Raw genomic sequence first — 17737 nt, 5'->3', positions numbered from 1 at the left:
GTGTATGTGGGGAGGCTCTTGTGTATGGGAGGGTGTTCTGAATAAGTGTTGCAGGGAGGTTGTTGTGGTTCAGTGTATGTGGGGAGGCTGTTGTGTATGGGAGGGTGTTCTGAATAAGTGTTGCAGGGAGGTTGTTGTGGGTCAGTGCATGTGAGGAGGCTGTTGTGTGTTGGGGGGGCTATTGTGAACCAGTGAGTACATGGGGCCTGCTGTGTGTGTGTGGTGGGGGGGTTATTGTGGGGCAGAATAAGCAAAGGGCTCATGTGTATGTGAGAGGGATTGTTGTGGGACAGAGTATGGGCCGGGGGGCTGTTGTACTGGGGGGAGGAGGGTTGTTGTGGATCAGTGTATGTGGGGTTGTGCGTGTGTGTGTACACCAATCCCAGAGCTGCTCACACCCACAGCACGCACCACACCTCGGCCATATGCACAAGCAACGGTCCAAGCAGCTGAGCATGCCACACACACCTGGGGGAGCCTGCTGCCAGCCCTGGTGCCCAGCCTGCCCCGAGTCCAGATCGCAGTGAGGCAGGCGGGTATATTTAGCCCAGCAGGCTCCTTGCATCCCCATCATTCCTGGCATAGCTTGGACGCCACAGACTCTGTTCCAGGACACATGCAGCCGCCTCCTCCAACTCCCTACTGCTGGCGTCACCCATCTGGGGCTGGGAGTGGGAAGGGGCATCACGCCGTATCAGTTACTTTTGCACAGCTGCTGCCTGCTCCAGAAATCATCTCACACCTGCCGCTTTGGGGCTTGGCTCCTGGCGAGCCTACATGGCATGGGGCCTGGCTCGCTAGCCCTGCACACAGGCCAGGGGCTGCTCCTTGCAGAGAGGGGTCCCTGCGCCTGCCCCTGTAGCCCCAGGCACCTGGCAGCGCTCGGACTCTGCCCCTCGCAGAGATGGGGCCCAGAATCCACCCATACAGCTCCAGGCACCACTCGGTGGCAGCCTCTTCAGAGCCCCAAATCTTTGCACTCTGCACCCGTCCGTCCATGTCTAACTGGGTCTCTCTCCTGCCCAGCATTCCTCACCCCAGTCCTCCAGCTCCCAGCACATCCCTGACTCTCTCTTCCAGAGATGGGGCCCTGGACCGGCCTCTAACCATAGCGCCTGACACCTCTCTGAAGTTCCCACCCCACAGTCCTGACTCCACATCACACAGAACAGCCCCTTGCCCAGCTCTGCAAACCTGGGCACCCTGTGGGACCACTCTGAAGGCTCCCACCCTGCCCTCCCTCTCCATGCCTGATCCTCACAACCACCCACCTTCCTCTGCTGCTTCTCCCAGGCAGGGTCTAGCAGCAGGTCCCGGTCCCAGTCCTCCTCCTGCTGCATGTACTCTTCAGTCACCATGTACGAATGGTTGTAGTGTATGTGGCTCTCTACTTGCGTGGTCATCTTGGCTTGTCTTCTTGGCCTCTCTCTGCACGTCCGACTCTCCCCTTCCCCCTTAGCCCCGGTCCGTCGTCCCTTTCACAGGCCCTGCTGGCTGCTCTGCACTGCCCCTTGCCCGACGCACCAGCTCCCTTCTCCTGGAGGTCAGGTCCCCCTGCCCCTGGCGGGTGGCAGCTTTGCCCTGTCCCAACTCCTGGTCAAAAGCCACTCACGTGACTGGTCCCCATTAAGTATTATCAGCCTGGGGAAGAGGGATCAGGTTCCACCTTTAAAAGGCCAAGGGGAGGGTGCAGAGGGGCTGTCCCAAGCAGGGAGGGTGAGGACAGCTGCTGGCAGGCCCACAGACACCCCCTCCCTTGCAGGCTCTTAAAGGGACCCTGTACCTAGACTGGGGGAGGCTTCCTGGCACTCTGGGGACAGGAAATGCACAATAAGCCCCAGCGGGGCACGGAGGCGGAGGGGCAGTTCCCCATGGGGAGCAGTGGTGTCAGACCTGGAAAAGGCCATGAAGTCATCAGGAGGAATCCAGGACCAAGGCAGCGGCTAGAACAGGGAGTCCAATAACAAGTCAAGGGGAGGAGGGGTAGCTCACTGGTTTGAGTATTGGCCTGCTAAGCCCAGGGTTGTGAGCTCAGCCCTTGAGGGGGCCATTTAGGGGCAAATAAAAAGAAATCTGCCAGGGTTGGTGTTCGGCCCTGCTAAGAGGGCAGAGGACTGGACTCAGCGACCTCTGAAGGTCCCTTCCAGCTCTGTGAGATTGCCACACCTACGGTTATGACCCTTGCATATTCGCTGCCCTCTCCCCCAAAGACAGGCAACCCCCTGCTGTAGCTGTGCTGGGGCAGCAAAAGCCATGCAGCTCCCAGCGGGTGCTGCACCAGTGCTGACGGAGCTGGGCAGCTCCAAGCAGGAGCTGCAGGAGTGGTGCAGCTGCACCAGAACAGAAGGAGCCACACCAGGGAAACTGCTGCAGGGGTGGCCTGCATGGCTGCTGCCACACACATCCCACCAGCTGGTGGGGCGCGTGAGTGGAGTGGTGCTCCTCGTATGCGGCTCCGCTGAGCTGCATTTCACCACACCCCGGTGCCCCATTCGCCACGTGGGGCGAACAGGGAGCTTCTTGGACACCGCAGAGAGAGAAACGCACATGGCATCATCAGCTGAAAAATCGAAGGGAGGCAGCATGGCCAATGGTAAAGCCAGGATGGAGGGGGTGTTCCTGTCCCAGCTCTGCCAGTGCCCTGCTATGTGGCCTTTATCAAGCCCCACCCCTCTGTGCCTCAGTTTCCCAGCTCTAAAACCAGGAACTGACACACCCCACCCCAATGCTTGATGCAAACACAGGTCTAACCATTCTGCAAGGTGCCTGCAAGGAAGAACACGTCACTATGATACCTGCACCATGCAAGGGAGGGCAGTATAATATCCACCAGCCAGCACCTGGCAGAGAGGCTGTGGCCTAGCAGCCCATGGCCATCCCAGCAAGAAGTAAATACCCCAGACACCTGCAGGGCAGCCTTGGGTGGGGTGAGGGGGCAAGAGAGATGCTTCTGGGATGGGAACACTGGGGACATTGGAGGAATTGATGCTGATTTTCGCCCACTTTAGCAGCAATGGAGAAGGCATTAAAGCATCCACTCAATATGCTGTGGCTCCGGTTACACCAGGGCTATTATTAGCAGCCAGGCCAGCAGCAGCGGCTGGCAGCTCCCAGAAGTGGCTAGTGATTGGAAGGGGGAGAGGAAGTCTCAAAGGAGAACCCACATTCTCGAGTACCAAATCCCAGAACTCCCACCATTTGCAAACTAGGCCCCTCGAAGGGGTTGGCTGCCACCCCGAAAATGACAGTTCTCCCCCACCCCCACACTACTTCACTCAGGGACTTCAAGGCCCTGTCCAGCACCACCTGCCCCATCGCAGGGGGTGACCTCCTGCAGCGACAGCAGTGGAAGAGGGTGTCCCCAGGCTCCCACTTGGCACTGGAGGGTCTGTGCCCAACCAGCAACCCAAAGGAGCTGCCACCAAACGAACTTCAGGGCAGCGGCTGGACTGCACCCAGCTGGGGCTTTGGGAAAGAGCACAGGCTCGAGACCTGGGAAACACGGGGCAGGGCCATTGTAACCCTGGTCCAGTGACTGGGCACCATGACCCCCGCCCCGTCCCGGACATTGTAACGCGGCTCCCCAACTGGGCACCAAGACAACCTCCCTTCACTCTGATTGGTCGACCACGGCTTCCGTCACAAGGAAGGCTGGACACAGCGGCGCTCCCCACTCCTGATTGGCTGTTCGCGCCGTGGCGAGCTGGACGCGGAAGCGGAGGCCGAGTGGGCCCGCGGCCGCTCGCCATGGCAACGGTGCCGTCCGGCTGGGGCGGGCGGTGCCTGCCCCTGTGTGTGACCTTGGCCCTAGTGGCCGCCGTGACCGGGGAGGTGCTGTGGCTGCTTCTCCGCGCGGGGGGGTCCCGGCCCGACCCCGACCCCGACCCGCCGGGCCTGGCCCTGCACCTGCCGGCCCTGCTCTTCCTTCTGGCCAACGTGCTGGGGAACATGGGCCTCTTCGTCACCACCAGCCCCAGCATCGGCGGCGTCATGCTGGCGGGAGCCGCCGTGGGCAAAGGCTGGGCGTGAGTACCGGGACAGAGGGAGGCAGCTGCATCTCAGCTCCGGCATCTCCCGCCAGGCGAGGGACCCCCGTATGAAAAGCCCCGCTCCCCACCCCAGCGCTGGCTGCATCTCCTGCCAGGCGAGGGACCCCCATATGAACAGCCCCGTTCCCCACCCCGGAGCTGGCTTCATCTCCTGCCAGGCGAGGGACCCCTGTATGAACAGCCCCGTTCCCCACCATAGAGCTGTCTGCATCCCCCTGCCACATTCTGCAGCCCAGAGCTGGCCGCACCTCCTTGCCAGGTGAGGGATCAGTATAAACAACCCTTTTCCCCACTCCAGAGCTGGCTGCATCTCCCTGCCAGCCAAGAGAACTTGTATAAACAGCCTCACCTCCTCCCTAATCCTGCCACTCGCACGATGGCTTCATCTCAGCACTGGCAAGGGATCCCTTTTATAAACAGTACCTGTGCCCCACCTGAGACAACTGCAGTTCGGCACCACCCAAACTTTAGTGCCGTGAGCCTGGTGGCAGAGCTCTGTCTGATGCTACTATTTGCAGTCTGTATGAAAAGGCTTTTCTACAAGCTGGGGGTCGTAGTGGCCTGGAAGGGGGTTGAGAACAATTGCCACTGTTCTTTGCTGGGGAATCTCTGCCCAGGATGGTCCTGTTTCTGGGACTGCCACTCTTATTTCTAGCGCCAGGAACATTGGTAGCTGGGAGGGTGGAGGGGACAGGGATATGGACATGCTGCATCATTTCTCTCTGCTTGCCTTCCAGGTACTGCTACACCTGCCAGTCCCACGTGCCCCCCCGCTGCCACCACTGTTATGCCTGTAATGTGTGCATGTTGCGCCGAGACCACCACTGTGTACTGCTGGGCCAGTGTGTGGGCTACCGGAACTACCGTTACTTCCTGTGCCTTCTGCTGCACGGCTGGGCGGCCCTGCTGTACGCCAGCCTGCTCAACGGTGACATCTTCATGGACCTCCTGCGTGAAGGAGTCACCCTGTCCAGCATCTTCCTCCTCTTCATGCCGTGGCTCATGCTGCTGACGGGTACAGCTGTGGCAGGAGCTGCTGGGACGGGTCCCTCCACGTGTGGGGGCTGAGCATCAGTGGTTCCCCAGGACCACATTGTTCTCGGCTGGCTTTAGAAGCCCTAGGAAATACCCAGCCTGAGTTGGTGCTGAGCCTCCAGAACATCTGACCAAGATTTGGTAATTTTAAGGTGTCAGCCAGAGGCTCCGTAAAGGGCCCCGGTTTAATCACCTGCTGATCCACTGCCCACTGAAGACTCCTTGTAGGCCATCTCCTTGAAAACGGAGGCAGCCCTCACATCACATGTTGCTTTTGCAGATTGTGGGCTGTGTGCACGCCTGGGGGGTTCTTCCAGCACAGGCAGCTCCTTAGCAACCCCACAGCCCATTCCCCTGTCACCAGAGACACCCAGCCCTCCCTCAGTCCCAAACCCAGAGGCAGCTACGATATCGCTCTACAAACAGTCCCTGTGTCCCACCCCAGAGGCAGCTGCATGTCAGTGGAGCAGGGCAGGGTTAATGAGAATATGCCAAGACCTGGTTTTGTGTGGGGAATGTTACGTACACCCTTAAGGAGTGCTTGGCTTCTAGCTCTGACAGTGCCCCCTTGTGTTTCTCCAGGCCAGGTGAGCACCTCAACCTTCATCTGTGTTTTCATGGCTGACATCTGTGTGGTTGGTTTCCTCTTCTGCTCCGGCTTCCTGTTCTTCCATGTGCTGCTGAGCCTGCGTGGCCAGACGGTCAGAGAGTGGTTTGAGGAGAACCGCAGCTATGACCTGGGCTGGCACCGCAACCTGCAGGAGGCATTAGGGGACAGGTGGCACCTCGTCTGGCTGTGCCCGCTCCTGGCCTCTCCCCTTCCTGGGGATGGCGTGACCTTTGAGAGCAGAGCTCCCTGCTCTGAGCCCTCTGCCAAGCCAGTCGTTTTCTGAAGGTGGGTTCAGGAGCACCCCCCCTGCTGAGGGGACAGGAAGGGCTAGGGACATGCTGCCTTGCCGGCACAAGCTGACTGATGTAATCGGTATTGCGCTGAGGTGTAGGACTCCGGGGTTCTGTTCCCAGCTCTGCTGCTAGTGTTGGACAAGAAGAGATTCTCTAAAGAATGCCAATATTGAAATTGTTGATGAACGTATTAACAGAACTGATCCCCAAACAGACCCCTGTGGAACCCCACTTGTTACGCCCTTCCAGCATGCTTTTGTACTGTTAATAACTACTCTCAGAGAACAAGTATCAGTCAGAGAGGTAGCCATGTTAATCTGTAGCTTCGAGAACAAGAAGAAGAAGTCTTGTGACACCTTATAGACTAACAGATATTTTGGTGTCTAAGCTTTTGTGGACAAAGACCTGCTTCATCAGATGCATGAGTGGGGGGGTTGGTTTCAGAGGGGCATTAAAGAGTGGGGTCCCAGTAAAAGGGAGGGCCAGAGCTGACAAGGTCTATTCAGCAAATTCCTGAGATGTGCATTGAAGTCTGATGGGGTTCTTCCTTTGTTCAGCCCATCGCCACTGGGCTGGGAGGTGACCACAACTTCTACTGTGAATCCCAGCACTAAAACATTTCTAATACAAGCACAGAGCCACTCTCATAATTTCACTTACCAAAATGGTACAGATATACAAGCAGCATAAACAGATTCAGTGTATTACCAGCTTTCGTTGGACACCTCCCATGGCCCACTTGGCACAAGATTTGGTGCAAACTTAATACAGAGGTTACAGTAATATCTCTCAAGTTCCTTTAAAAATCTAATAACACCAGAGGGGCCATGGCAGCCAGGAAGCCTTCAAGAGGGTTCCGCAGGGAGGCCAGAGGGAGTCACCTATGATAACCGCCTCCTGGCTAGAGCGTGTTCCTGGCACCCCCTCCCATACCACAGCCCCTCTTGCAACCAAACTCCTTCTCTGACCCTGCCCCCCGCTCCTGGACCCTGCACCAGAGCAAACCCCCTCAAGAACCCACACCTACTCCTGCACCACAGTCCCTTGCCCAGAGCTCCTTCCTGTACCTAATCTCCATTCCAGACCCCACATCCCCTCTAGTAATATCATAAAAGAGTGTGGCCCCGATCGCTTGCCTAATTCTTGGAAAAATTCGTTGAAAATTATTGCCCATTACTGCATTAGAGGATAGTGAAATCTCAGGGGACTGGAGAATAGTAAACATAGTACCGGTCTTCAAAAGAAGGGAAGTGCAGGACCTGGGAATGTATAGACCAGTGAGCTGAAGAAACTGGAACAAATGATTAAACTACCAGTTGGTAAGTACCTAGCAGATAATACGGTAATAAGTAATAACCAGTGTAGACATGCCAAGAATAAATCACACCAAACCAATATAATTTCCTGCTTTGACGGGGTCACTGGCCAAGTGGATAAGAGGGAAGCAGTAGACGTGACATCTGGACTATAGTAAAATTTTAATGCAATCGCAATGGACATTCTCATAAGTAAACTAGGGAATTGTCATCTAGATGAAATTGCAATAAGGTGACTGCACAGCTGGCTAGAGGACCATCCTCAAAGACTATCCATGGTTTGCTCTCAGACTGGGATCCAGTGGGGCCCTGCAAAGGTCTGTCCTGGATCTGGTACTACTCAGTGTTTGCACTAATGCTTTGGACGATGGAGTGAAGAGTATGGTGTGCTTGTAAAATTTGCAGATGAGACCAAGCTGGGAGGAGCCACAAGCATTTTGGGGCACAGAATTCGAATGAAAAATGATGGGGATAAACTGGAGAATTGATCTGAAATCAGCGCTGTTCAGCGATGCCGGAGTACCTCTCTGGGCGCGAGCCTGGGCATGTATTATGGAGACTCTGGGCTGCCCAGACACCAGTGTCCCCCTCTCGGCTTTACTGATATAGTCCAAAGGAGAGGATAACCTCCACGTCTGGTACCAGCTCAGCTGCAGGAGTTGCGGGGACAGTGCCAGAAGTTGACACCGAACTGCCTTCGGACTCCACTCTGGATTGTCTGTCAGGGTTCACTCCCTTAGCCTTTCTCCTTCCCAGGATAACCCACAAGGCAGTGGGGTGTGGAGAATGTGGTTAAGGATCCCACTAGTTCATACCTCCCTGTCACCACAGCTCCCTGTGTTGCAATGACCTCATATCCCCGGGACCCTACTCCCTACCTTTCGCCCCCCCCAGCTACCATCATCATAGGACCGTCCCCAACCCACTACCCCCATCGGCTCCCATGTCCGCCCTCCTCACTGCACTGGCCCCTCTCCCCCCAGCTGCTCTCAGTGCCCCCAGGTCCACCTTCCCCCATCGCTCTTCAGGCTCTTTTCTTCAGAGACTCCTTTTCCTGGTAGTGCTGCCTTGCAGGGCACAGGTCGAACACCACACCTTGTTCACTGGGAGCTCCCTTCTTATAGAGAGAGGTCTGAAATCAGCAAGGTGAAAAGCTGTGCAAAGTCCTCCACTTAGAAAGAAAGAATGAAATGCACAACTACCAAATGGGGACATGCTGGGTAGGCTGCAAAGTTGCAGAAAAGGGTCTGGGGTGTAGTGGGCTGTACGTTGGGCGTGAACCAAGAGCATGATGGGATTTTGAAAAAGGCCAGTGCTGTTCTGGGTTCTGTCCGCAAGAGGGGCGGGTGTAAGATACAGAAGGAGCTGCTCTGCTCTGCTCTGCTCTGCTCTGCTCTGCTCTGCTCAGTGGAGGCCTCAGTGGGAGTTCAAGGTCCCATCTGCTGCCCCATACTCTAGGATAGCTCTGAACAAACTGGGAAGTCCAGAGCAGAGCAAGGATTTGGGAGGAACCGTTGAAAGCATTAGGCATGTTCAGGGGACAGAATTGGAGGCTGAAGGTGGACGTAAGTCTTCACATATGTAAAATGTTGTAATAAAGAGGCTGGAAAGTGATTGTTCTCCATGTCCACCTAGAGCAGGACAAGGCATAAATGGCTTACTTCACAGCAAAGGAGAGTCAGGGTGGTGGGTAGCAAGAGAAACTTGATAAACTTTAGTGTTAAGCACTAAACAGCTCAGCCAGGGAGGCTGCAGAATCTCTCTCATTGGCCGTTTTAAGAGCAAGTTTAGACGCACGCCTTTCAGGGATGGTCTAGAGCAGGGGTCAGCAGCCTTTCCGAGGTAGAGTGCTGAAGTCTGGCCTTTTGACCTCTGTACAGCCCGAGTGCCAGTGAGACTTTTTAAAATCGCTTGTAGTCCTACTTACAAGAGCTGCATTAATAAATCAATGAAGAAGCAGAGCGTTACCGTTTAGGAGGTGGTTGGCAGCATTAGCTGGTTTTCTGTTAGTCCACAGGTGGCCTGGCTTTGAGCAAGCTCCCGGCTGCATGGGGGAGGAGGGGAGAGACTGAGCTCCCACCTTGTGCACCCATGAAAACCGGCTTGTGTGCCACTCTTGGCACACATTCTGGGAGTTGCAGACCCCTGGTGTGGATCTATGCAATCTTGCCGCATCAGGGAGCTATAGCCTAGATGGCCTTCTGAGGTCCTTACCAGCCCTACATTTCTCTCATTCAGAGTCCCTGCTCTGTGACTCAGTTTCCCCATCTATAAATGCCTCACTAGATACAATAAACTCTTTCCTATCTGGCAGCCCTGGGACTGGGAGGTTGCCGGATATTCACGTATTCTGGATAATAGAGAGGTGAACGTAGCAATGCACAACACTAAAGAAAAACAAGATTAGCTATAAAAAAACAAAAATGTATGCAGAGTACTTTATTTACCCAACAACAGTAGTGCTGTGTGCTGTAAACTTATACTGTATTTGCTGTATTCATTTGTATTTACTTTCACTATGCTGTACTTAATGGAAAACATAACTAACATTTACTTATGGCTAAAGTGCCGGTTATTTGAGAGTACTGGATAATAGGATGCCGGACATGAAAGGGTTTACTGTAAATGCACTCGTGATGGTAACGGTCAGTAGCTGGAGGGCTGAAGGGCAGACAGAAAGCCAAGCTAAGAATACTGCTCTTCTGTTGGTCTTAATATAGCACCTAAGGCCTCTCTGTCACCCCCCATCATGTGCAGCACACAGTAGGAGAAAGGCCCTGCTCCAAGAGTTTGAATAAGGAGTGGAGAGGACACAGGCAACCAGAGAGGGAAGGGACTTACCCAAAGTCACTTAGCGAGTCAGCAGGAGAGCCCAGGAGTCCTGGCTACTGTACCACCCCTTTGCTGTAACCACTAGATCCCTCCCCTGCCTAGTGCTGGAACTCAGTTCCTGATTCCCAACCCTTGCATTAGTTAATCCCCTGCTTAGGCTGCTCTGCTCTGGTCATTGGTGGGTATGGAGCTGGCAGTCCCAGACCTTTGAGAAGGGGAGTAAATATGTGCTGGCCGGTCTGCAGCTGGGAGCCAGAGATTATTCCCCTTTCCCCATCCCTGCCAGGCATTGAGAGGGGCCGAGGGGAGGACACAAAACCGTTCTGGGTTTGGCCCATGGGAGGCTTGGCCCATGATGATGGCGCAGGTCAGTTCTGATCTCTCTCTCTCTCTCTGCTTGCAGGTCTCTTCCAGATGGTGCTGCGGTACTGCAGGGAAGCTGGCTTTGGCTTTTGTCTCTCTCCAGAAGAAGGGGCAAGTGCCAAGCACTGCTTTGCCCTCTGGACTAGTGCCATCCCCATCTGACCTGGGGCCTGGCTGCACTGGACTTCGCAGGTGTTGGGACTGTTGTGCCAGGCAGAGGACAGACCGCAGCTGAAACTGAGAGCCCCGTTGTTCCAAGTGCAGCCCAAGTACAGAAAGAGACAGTTGCTGCCCGGAAGAGCTCACAGCCGTAACAGACCCAAGGTAGTGGGGCCGGTAAACAGGCAGCCAGAGGAAAAGGGACTGTCCAGTTTAGGGACCGAGCCCTGGCATCCTGGCTCCCAGCCCACTGCCCTCCAAACCCCACGAATGTTACAGTTACAGTTGCTGGTTCTACTCCTCTCCAAGCCCTAGCGGCTCAAGACTGCCCTCCCGCGAGTCCAGGGCTACAACTGCAGGGTTTGCACAGCTCTCCCATGGCCCAGCCAAGCAGGACAGACCACCCTGCAGATGCTGGAGCCATCATTTTACCAGCCATTCTCCCAGGGGACTTTTCCCTGGGGCACCCTCTTCCCACTGGTCTCCAATAAAGGCTCCAAGCCCAGGGTGCACAGTGCCTGAGGACTGATTTGTCTGTTGTGGGGAGATGTTCTGAGCCCCAGCTGCATCCCCTGCAGGCATCCCTGATCCTGGTACTAGATCTGCAGGCGGAAGCAGAGCATGGTTTTTAGAGCTGTGCATCCTTTATGTCAGCTCCCAAGAGATGCAGCATTTGCAGCATTCCTCCGTCCCAGGGGAGCTGCCCTGTGGGGGCATCCCTGTCTATTAAACCTCTGCCCCTCATTCCCCACCTGACTCTGTGTGCCATTGCTCCCAGCTGCTGACCTCAATCAGCCTGGCTGAGAGAGATTTCCAAAGGCCTTAGGACCAGCTCAGCAGGATTCCCTGGACAGCTGGTGACCTCCTCCGGTGCAGGCAGGCAGCCGGGCTGAGTGACTGTGGTGCGGGCCCTTGTAAATGCTTCTCCACAGGCTCAGCTGTCAAGGCCAGGAGCCACAAGGACCTTTTGCTGAGATTCTGAATCTCGGTGTTTAGGGGCCGGCCAGGAGCCAGTGTACTTTGGAACAGCATCAGAGCTGGGGTGAGTTCCCAGGAGTGCAGGCCCAAGCTGGGAGAACACAACGGCAACCTAACAGCCTTCCCCTCCCATTCACTAGCCTTCATGCACCATTTCTCCTGGAGCCTAATGGCCAGGAGCCTTTTAATGATAGCCATGGCAACTTCTGGGCAAGGGCTGGGTCTGGGGCCTGGCCCAGCCTCATGCCTGCAGTGCTGGGGTCTCCAGACACATCCTTCCTTCCCAGCATAGGCCTCTTCAGTTGAGGGAAAAGTCCTGCTTGGCTGTCTGCAAGGAAGAAAGGAGAGCGACTAGAATCCCAGGCCGCTGGGGTTCCCTGGCTGATCCCTGCTCCGAGGGGCCGAGGCAGCATGGTGCTCTGCAGTGGAGCTTCCTGCCCCTCAAGGTCCCTCCAACCGAGCCTTGACAGCTTTTTTCTAGCAATGGGTGCATCATGCCCAATATCCTTCCCTCTTTGCTGTACTTAGATCCCTGGGGCCCTCCAGTCCTGTATCCCGCCTCCTGGGTCAGACCCCTGCACCCATCCAGCGCAGTATTCACCTCCTGGCCCAGGCCCTGGGGCTTCTCCCTCCCTCTCCTTCCTGTGCTCAGTGCTGGTGTCCCTCACCTCGAAGAAGCTGTCAATAATTTTATCGCTAGTGGCAGCCTGGGAGCGGAACTGCTGCTGGAGATGCTCAACTGACACCATCAGCTGCAGGTAGTGGAAGAGCAGCTGCTTCTCCCTGCTGGGATAGGGCACAGTGACTTCCCAGGGGGCAGGACCAGCCCCATTTAGGGTTGCTGCTTATGGAATCTCTCCTGCCAGGGCCCCCTCTGGGTACCTGTGTACCTGGACCTGATGTGTGTGGGGGGGAGACCAGCCCAGGGAGCCTATGGATCTGATGTAGGGGAGCCAGGCCAGATGGGCCCATGGATCTGAGGGGGGGTGGGTATCAGGGGAGATGGGCCCACAGAGCTAAGGGGGGAATACCAGGTTGGATGGGCCCACAGAGCTAAGGAGCAGGGGGAAGTCCAGGTAAGATAGATCCACAGAGTTAATGTGAGGGTGGGAGGATACCAAGTTGGATGAGCCCACAGAGATAATGAGGGGGATGCCAGGTTGGATGGCTCACAGAGCTAAGGTGTGTGGGGGGGAATTCCAGGTTGGATGGGCCCACAGAGCAAAGGGATGGGGGAATTCCAGGTTGGGTAGGTCCACAGAGCTAATGCAGGGGTGGAGGGATACCAAGTTGAATGGGCCTACAGAGCTAATTCAGGACGGGTGGGGGGGAAACACCAGGTCGGATGTGTCTGCAGAGCTAATGCCGGGTGGAGGTGAATACCAAGTTGGATGGGCCCACAGAGCATGGGGGAATACCAGGTTGGATGGACCTGTGGAGCTGGTTGGAGGAAGGGGCTGGAAAGACCCATTCCCCTGCTGTGATGTGCCCAGGTTGGCTAATCCCAAGGGGAGAGGCTGTGGCAAGGGGCCCTCACCTCTCGCTGCTGTCCATGTACTCAATGAGCCGAGCCAGGAGGGCCTCGTCATCCCCTGGCTTTGTGGCCTTGTGCCCCTCTGTAGGCAGAGAGGGGGCTGTGAGATCCAGTGGGCGGGGGGATGGCTCCATCCTTCCCCACCCCAGGGAGGAGAACCGCACGGCAGCAAGCAACCTACAGCGGGGGCTGGCGGGGCGGGGGGGGTGAGACGACTTTTGCTGGGTTTTTCCCCTGGTCTGGAGCCCTTTCGCCCCACAGCGTCAGGGGGCTGACTAGGTCATAGAGACAGGGCGCCCCCCCCCCCACAGGGGTTCCCCACAGTGCAGGCACTTGGGCATCTAACCTGGTAACTGGGGCGGGGTCAGACCCATCGGCCCAGGCAACCTCGTATCCCTTCACCCAGAGGAGAGAGGAGGGTTCATGCTGCCCCTTTGACCCGTCCCCCACCACCCAGAGCTAGGGGAAGGGAGCTTACCCTGAGCTGGCTTCCCTGACACGATATCTTCTATGCTGCTCTCCTTGGGCTGCAGCAGGCTCTGTAATTCAAGTGTGGAGCGGGAAGGTCGGGACAAGCCCAGCATTGAAGCTGGGGCTGATGCGGGGAAGCCAGTTTGCCCGCTTGTGTCGGTGGGAGAATCTCAGGCACGAAGGGATTCAGGGACAGAACTCGGAAGAGGCCCAAGGTGCCCTGACCTCAGCACCGCCCCCAGGCTCCAACCACTAGAGACCCTTCCCAGAGCCAGGGTAGAAAGCCTGTCCCCTTCCACCCCCACAACTACTGAAGACCATTATCCTCCCAGAGCTGGGACTGAAGCCCCAGAGTCCCAACTACAAATCCCTGCTGTAAGCCACTAGCCACCCCACCACCACCACCACCACCCCATGCTGAAGTAGCCGGGCTGCTGAAAAAAGCTCCTCCCATGCCCACCACCCCCAGTCCTCAGGTTGTGGGGAGGGGGAGAAGCACCTTCTGCTTCTGCTGCTCTTGGCGCTTGATCAGGGCCAACTGGAAATTGTCCACCAGAACAGCGATGACTAGGCTGAGAGAGAGAGAGAGAGAGAGGAGGGTGGGGCGTGGGCTGGGACACTGGCTCTGATCCCCCAGATGTGGGAACTGGCTGGCTCAAGTGGGGGAGGAATAGGTAGTCATTTTCCTCTCCAGGGTCTGAACACCAGGAGGGTTGGTGGAGGGGACAGAGGGATATGGGTGTAGGCTGAAAAGGGACTGGGCGAGGGGAGGACCAATGTGCTGAGGGGGCAGGGCTCACTTGAGGAAGGTGAAGTACTCGATGAGGATGTAGGCCATGAGGAAGAAGATAATGTACGAGGCACCTGTGAAGAGAAGGTTGAGCTCCTATTGGGCGGCAGGGTCAGGAAAAGAACCCAGGAGTCCTTGTTCCTGGCCCTCCTGCTATAACCCACAAGGCCTCACCCCCTTCCCAGAACTGGGGCTAGATCCCAGCAGTCCTGGCTCCTAGCCTCTTGTCTCCCTTGCTCTGGGCATTCAGACCCCACTTCCCTCTCAGCGCAGGGACAGAACGCCAGCCAGATTCCACCACCTCTCTAGCTAATGCATTCTCACCTGCTTGGAGGTTGTCCAGGTAGATGAAGGACCAGTCATCTAGTGTGAAGAGCTGGAAGAGGGTGAAGATGGTGTCAAAAAGCTCCCCGAAGTGCTGGGGATCGGAGTTCTGGAACAGGTCATGCAGCACCACCGAGAACATGACTGGGAGCAAAGGGGTAAGGAGCAACAGGACCTCCCATGGCCACCTGGGTGGGGTGCAGAGGGGTTACAGGACCCTGCTGAGGCTGCAACGTGGTCTGGCTCCCCAAAAAACATCACACAAGGGTTCAGAGACAAGTCAGCATCACAGAGCTATCATCACAAAAGGCATGTGCAGCCGCTCCATCCATTGTGGACCTGACCTGGCCGTGTGGCCTGCCAGCCTGTGTCTGGGGACCTGGCCCCCAAGGGTGGAAAACCACGTTTCCTGTCAGACAAGGGCTGCCTGGTGACTGTGTACTGGCTTCTTCACAAGGGGGCACCTCATTTGCTGAGCACCAGTCTGAGCTGGCTGCAAATGAAGTGGTGCAGAACTTAGATCGTTGACTCCTCGGGTGGGAAGGGACCTCAGGAGGACATCAAATCCAGCCCCCTGCCCAAAGTAGGATCAACCCCAACTAAATCATCCCAGCCAAGACTTTGTCAAGCCAGGACTTAAAAACCACTAGGGATGGAGATTCCACCACCTCTCTAGGCACCACATCCCAGTACTTCACCACCCTCCTGGTGAAGTAGTTTTTCCTAATATCCAACCTACTCCTCTCCCTGTGTAACTTGAGACATTGCTCCTTGTTCTGCCGCCCGTCACCACTGAGAGAACAGCCTCTCCGTCCTCTTTAGAGCCCCTTTCCAGGAAGTTGAAGGCTGCTATGAAATGAGCCCTCACTCTTCTCTTCTGCAAACTAAATAAACCTAAATCCCTCAGCTGCTCCTCATAGGGCTTGTGCTCCAGCCCCCTAATCATTTTCGTTGCCCTCCTCTGGACTGCCTCCAATGCATCCACATCCTTTCTATAGTCGGGGCGGGGGCCCAGAACTGGACGCAATACTCCAGATGTGGCCTCACCAGTGCCAAACAGAGGTAAATGATAACTTCTCTAGGTCGGCTGGAAATGCACTCCGATATGCCACTAGCCTCTAGGCTACCAGAGAGCACTGGTGACTCATACCGAGCTTCTCATCCATGGTAATCCCCAGGTCCTTTTTGGCTGCACTGCTACTTGGCCAGTCGGTCCCCAGCCTGTAACAGTGCTTGGGATTCTTCCCTCCCACGTGCAGGACTCTGCACTTGTCCTTGTGGAAACTCATCAGATTTCTTTTGTCCCAGTCCTCCAATTTATCTAGGTCATTCTGGACCCTGTCCCTACCTGTCCCCCCCCCCGCAGCTTAGTGGCATCTGCAAATTTGCTGAGGGTGCAATCCATCCCCTCATCCAGGTCATTAATAAAGATGTTGAACAACACTGGCCCTAGAACCAATCCTTGGGGTACTCCGCTTGAAGCCAACCGCCATCCCTCCATAGAGCCGTTGATCACTACCCATTGGGCCCAATCTTCTAGACAGCTTGCTAGCCACCCTACAGTCCATGGATCCAATCCATATTGCCTTCACTTAAGGGCAAGAATGTTGTGAGAGACTGTCTCAAAAGCTTTGCTACAGTCAAGGTGTATCACATCCATTGAGCGCCCCATGTCCACACAGCCTGTTACCTCATCATAGAAGCTAATCAGATTGGTCAGGCATGGTCTGCCCTTGGTGAATCCATGCTGACTACGCCTGAGTACCTTCCCCTCTTCCAAGTGCTTCCCTCTCAGTGTGGGTAAAATGGTGCCAGGCAGCGATGGGCCTCAGCTGACTCTTACTGGCTGCTCTGCACAGAGCCGTTGGAAGCCGCAGGTCTGGGCAGTCCAGGGACACAGCGCCATGTGCTCTGAGCGTGGGTGGGGGAAGGCGGGGGCTGGGGTGTGTCAGGCCCTGGGCAGAAAGTGGGGCTTGAAAGGGGTCTGGAGCCAGGCTGCTGCTCCCAGAACCTGCTGGGGTTGGAGACCTGATTTATAGCAGGCACAGACAAGGCTGCGTCATGCTAAAGGCAGGTGTGGGGAGGCACCACACAGCCCTGGGGTGCATCAGGTTCCTGCCGGGGAGCGCCCCCATCCCACCCGCAGGGAGAGAGCCTCTTCTACCCCCACCCCACAGCCCCTTCTGCACCCCCATCCTGCCCCCCGCAGAGAGCGAGCGCCTGCCCCATAGCACATGCCCACATCCCCAGGAGAGAACCATCACTGCAGCCCCCCCCACCTGCAGAGGGACCCCCCCCTGCATTGCATAGCAGCCCCCATCTCACTCTCCCTGGGGAAGGACAGATCCCCCACCCCACCCCTGTGCAGGATACAGAGACAGGTGAGCATCATCAGCAGGATGGCCCCGATGGACGGGCCGGACAGCGCGAAGGTGCTCGTCAGCTCCTGCAGGTTCTCCAGCACCCTGGGGGTAGAGACAGGCTTTTGGGAGGCTCAGAGCTGCAGGAGCCCTGTGGGATCTGCTGCGGCTGGGGCACTGGCCAGAAAAGGGCCCACGTGGGGGCCGAGGGGATCCAGTGGGTGGCACTGGGGGGTCAGCAGATATGTGGCGGCTCAGGGCAGGGGCTCAGCACCTGGGGAATGGGCACACAGTGGCCAGAGCACATGGGGCAGGGAGCAATGGGCACCCAGGGGAGCACAGCAGGAAAGACCAACCAGAGGGGCAGGGAAAGAGCACAGAGGCCTTCAGCTGAGGATCCCTGGGAGGTCGGGCGAAGGCAGGGGTCCTAGCAAAGGTGCAGTGCTCAGGTCTGCAGCAGGGCCCAGCTCCAGGGCCTGGCACTTTACTCCCCCAGCCCACCCCCAGGCCTGCCAGGCACTGACTGCAGCCTGAGCAGCAGCCTCAGGACCCGCAGTGCCCGGATGGCCTTGAAGATGCGGAGCACGCGGAAGAGGCTGTCTGCGTCGCTGTGGACTGCGTGG

The 17737-nt window shown here is 56.6% G+C and overlaps 2 protein-coding genes across 3 annotated transcripts in view; one reads left to right on the top strand and one right to left on the bottom strand.

Annotated features, from left to right (window-relative positions):
- Positions 1 to 1586, bottom strand: part of ACTN3 (actinin alpha 3) — a 33779-nt gene extending 32193 nt beyond the window's left edge. The window contains exon 1 of the mRNA XM_075005259.1: positions 1272 to 1586. Coding sequence (XP_074861360.1) covers positions 1272 to 1403 — 132 coding nt within the window. The 5' untranslated portion in view covers positions 1404 to 1586. The remainder of the gene's footprint in view (positions 1 to 1271) is intronic.
- Positions 1587 to 3696: 2110 nt separating this feature from the next.
- Positions 3697 to 11167, top strand: ZDHHC24 (zDHHC palmitoyltransferase 24). Of its 2 annotated transcripts, none has more exons than XR_012647030.1 (4): positions 3697 to 4025; positions 4787 to 5064; positions 5667 to 7306; positions 10539 to 11167. XR_012647030.1 is itself a non-coding variant. In XM_075005871.1 (4 exons), the coding sequence occupies exons 1-3, from the start codon at positions 3748 to 3750 to the stop codon at positions 5975 to 5977; spliced, it is 867 nt and encodes a 288-aa protein (XP_074861972.1). In that variant the 5' UTR covers positions 3697 to 3747; the 3' UTR covers positions 5978 to 5979; positions 10539 to 11167. The 2 variants fall into 2 exon arrangements, 1 of the variants encoding a protein (XP_074861972.1); XM_075005871.1 differs by having other exon boundaries at positions 5667 to 5979.
- Positions 11168 to 17737: the final 6570 nt, after the last annotated feature.

The sequence above is a fragment of the Carettochelys insculpta genome, chromosome 11 (genome assembly GCF_033958435.1).
Source record: "Carettochelys insculpta isolate YL-2023 chromosome 11, ASM3395843v1, whole genome shotgun sequence".
NCBI lineage: Eukaryota > Metazoa > Chordata > Testudines > Carettochelyidae > Carettochelys > Carettochelys insculpta.
This window is presented reverse-complemented; position numbering and strand designations above follow the sequence as displayed.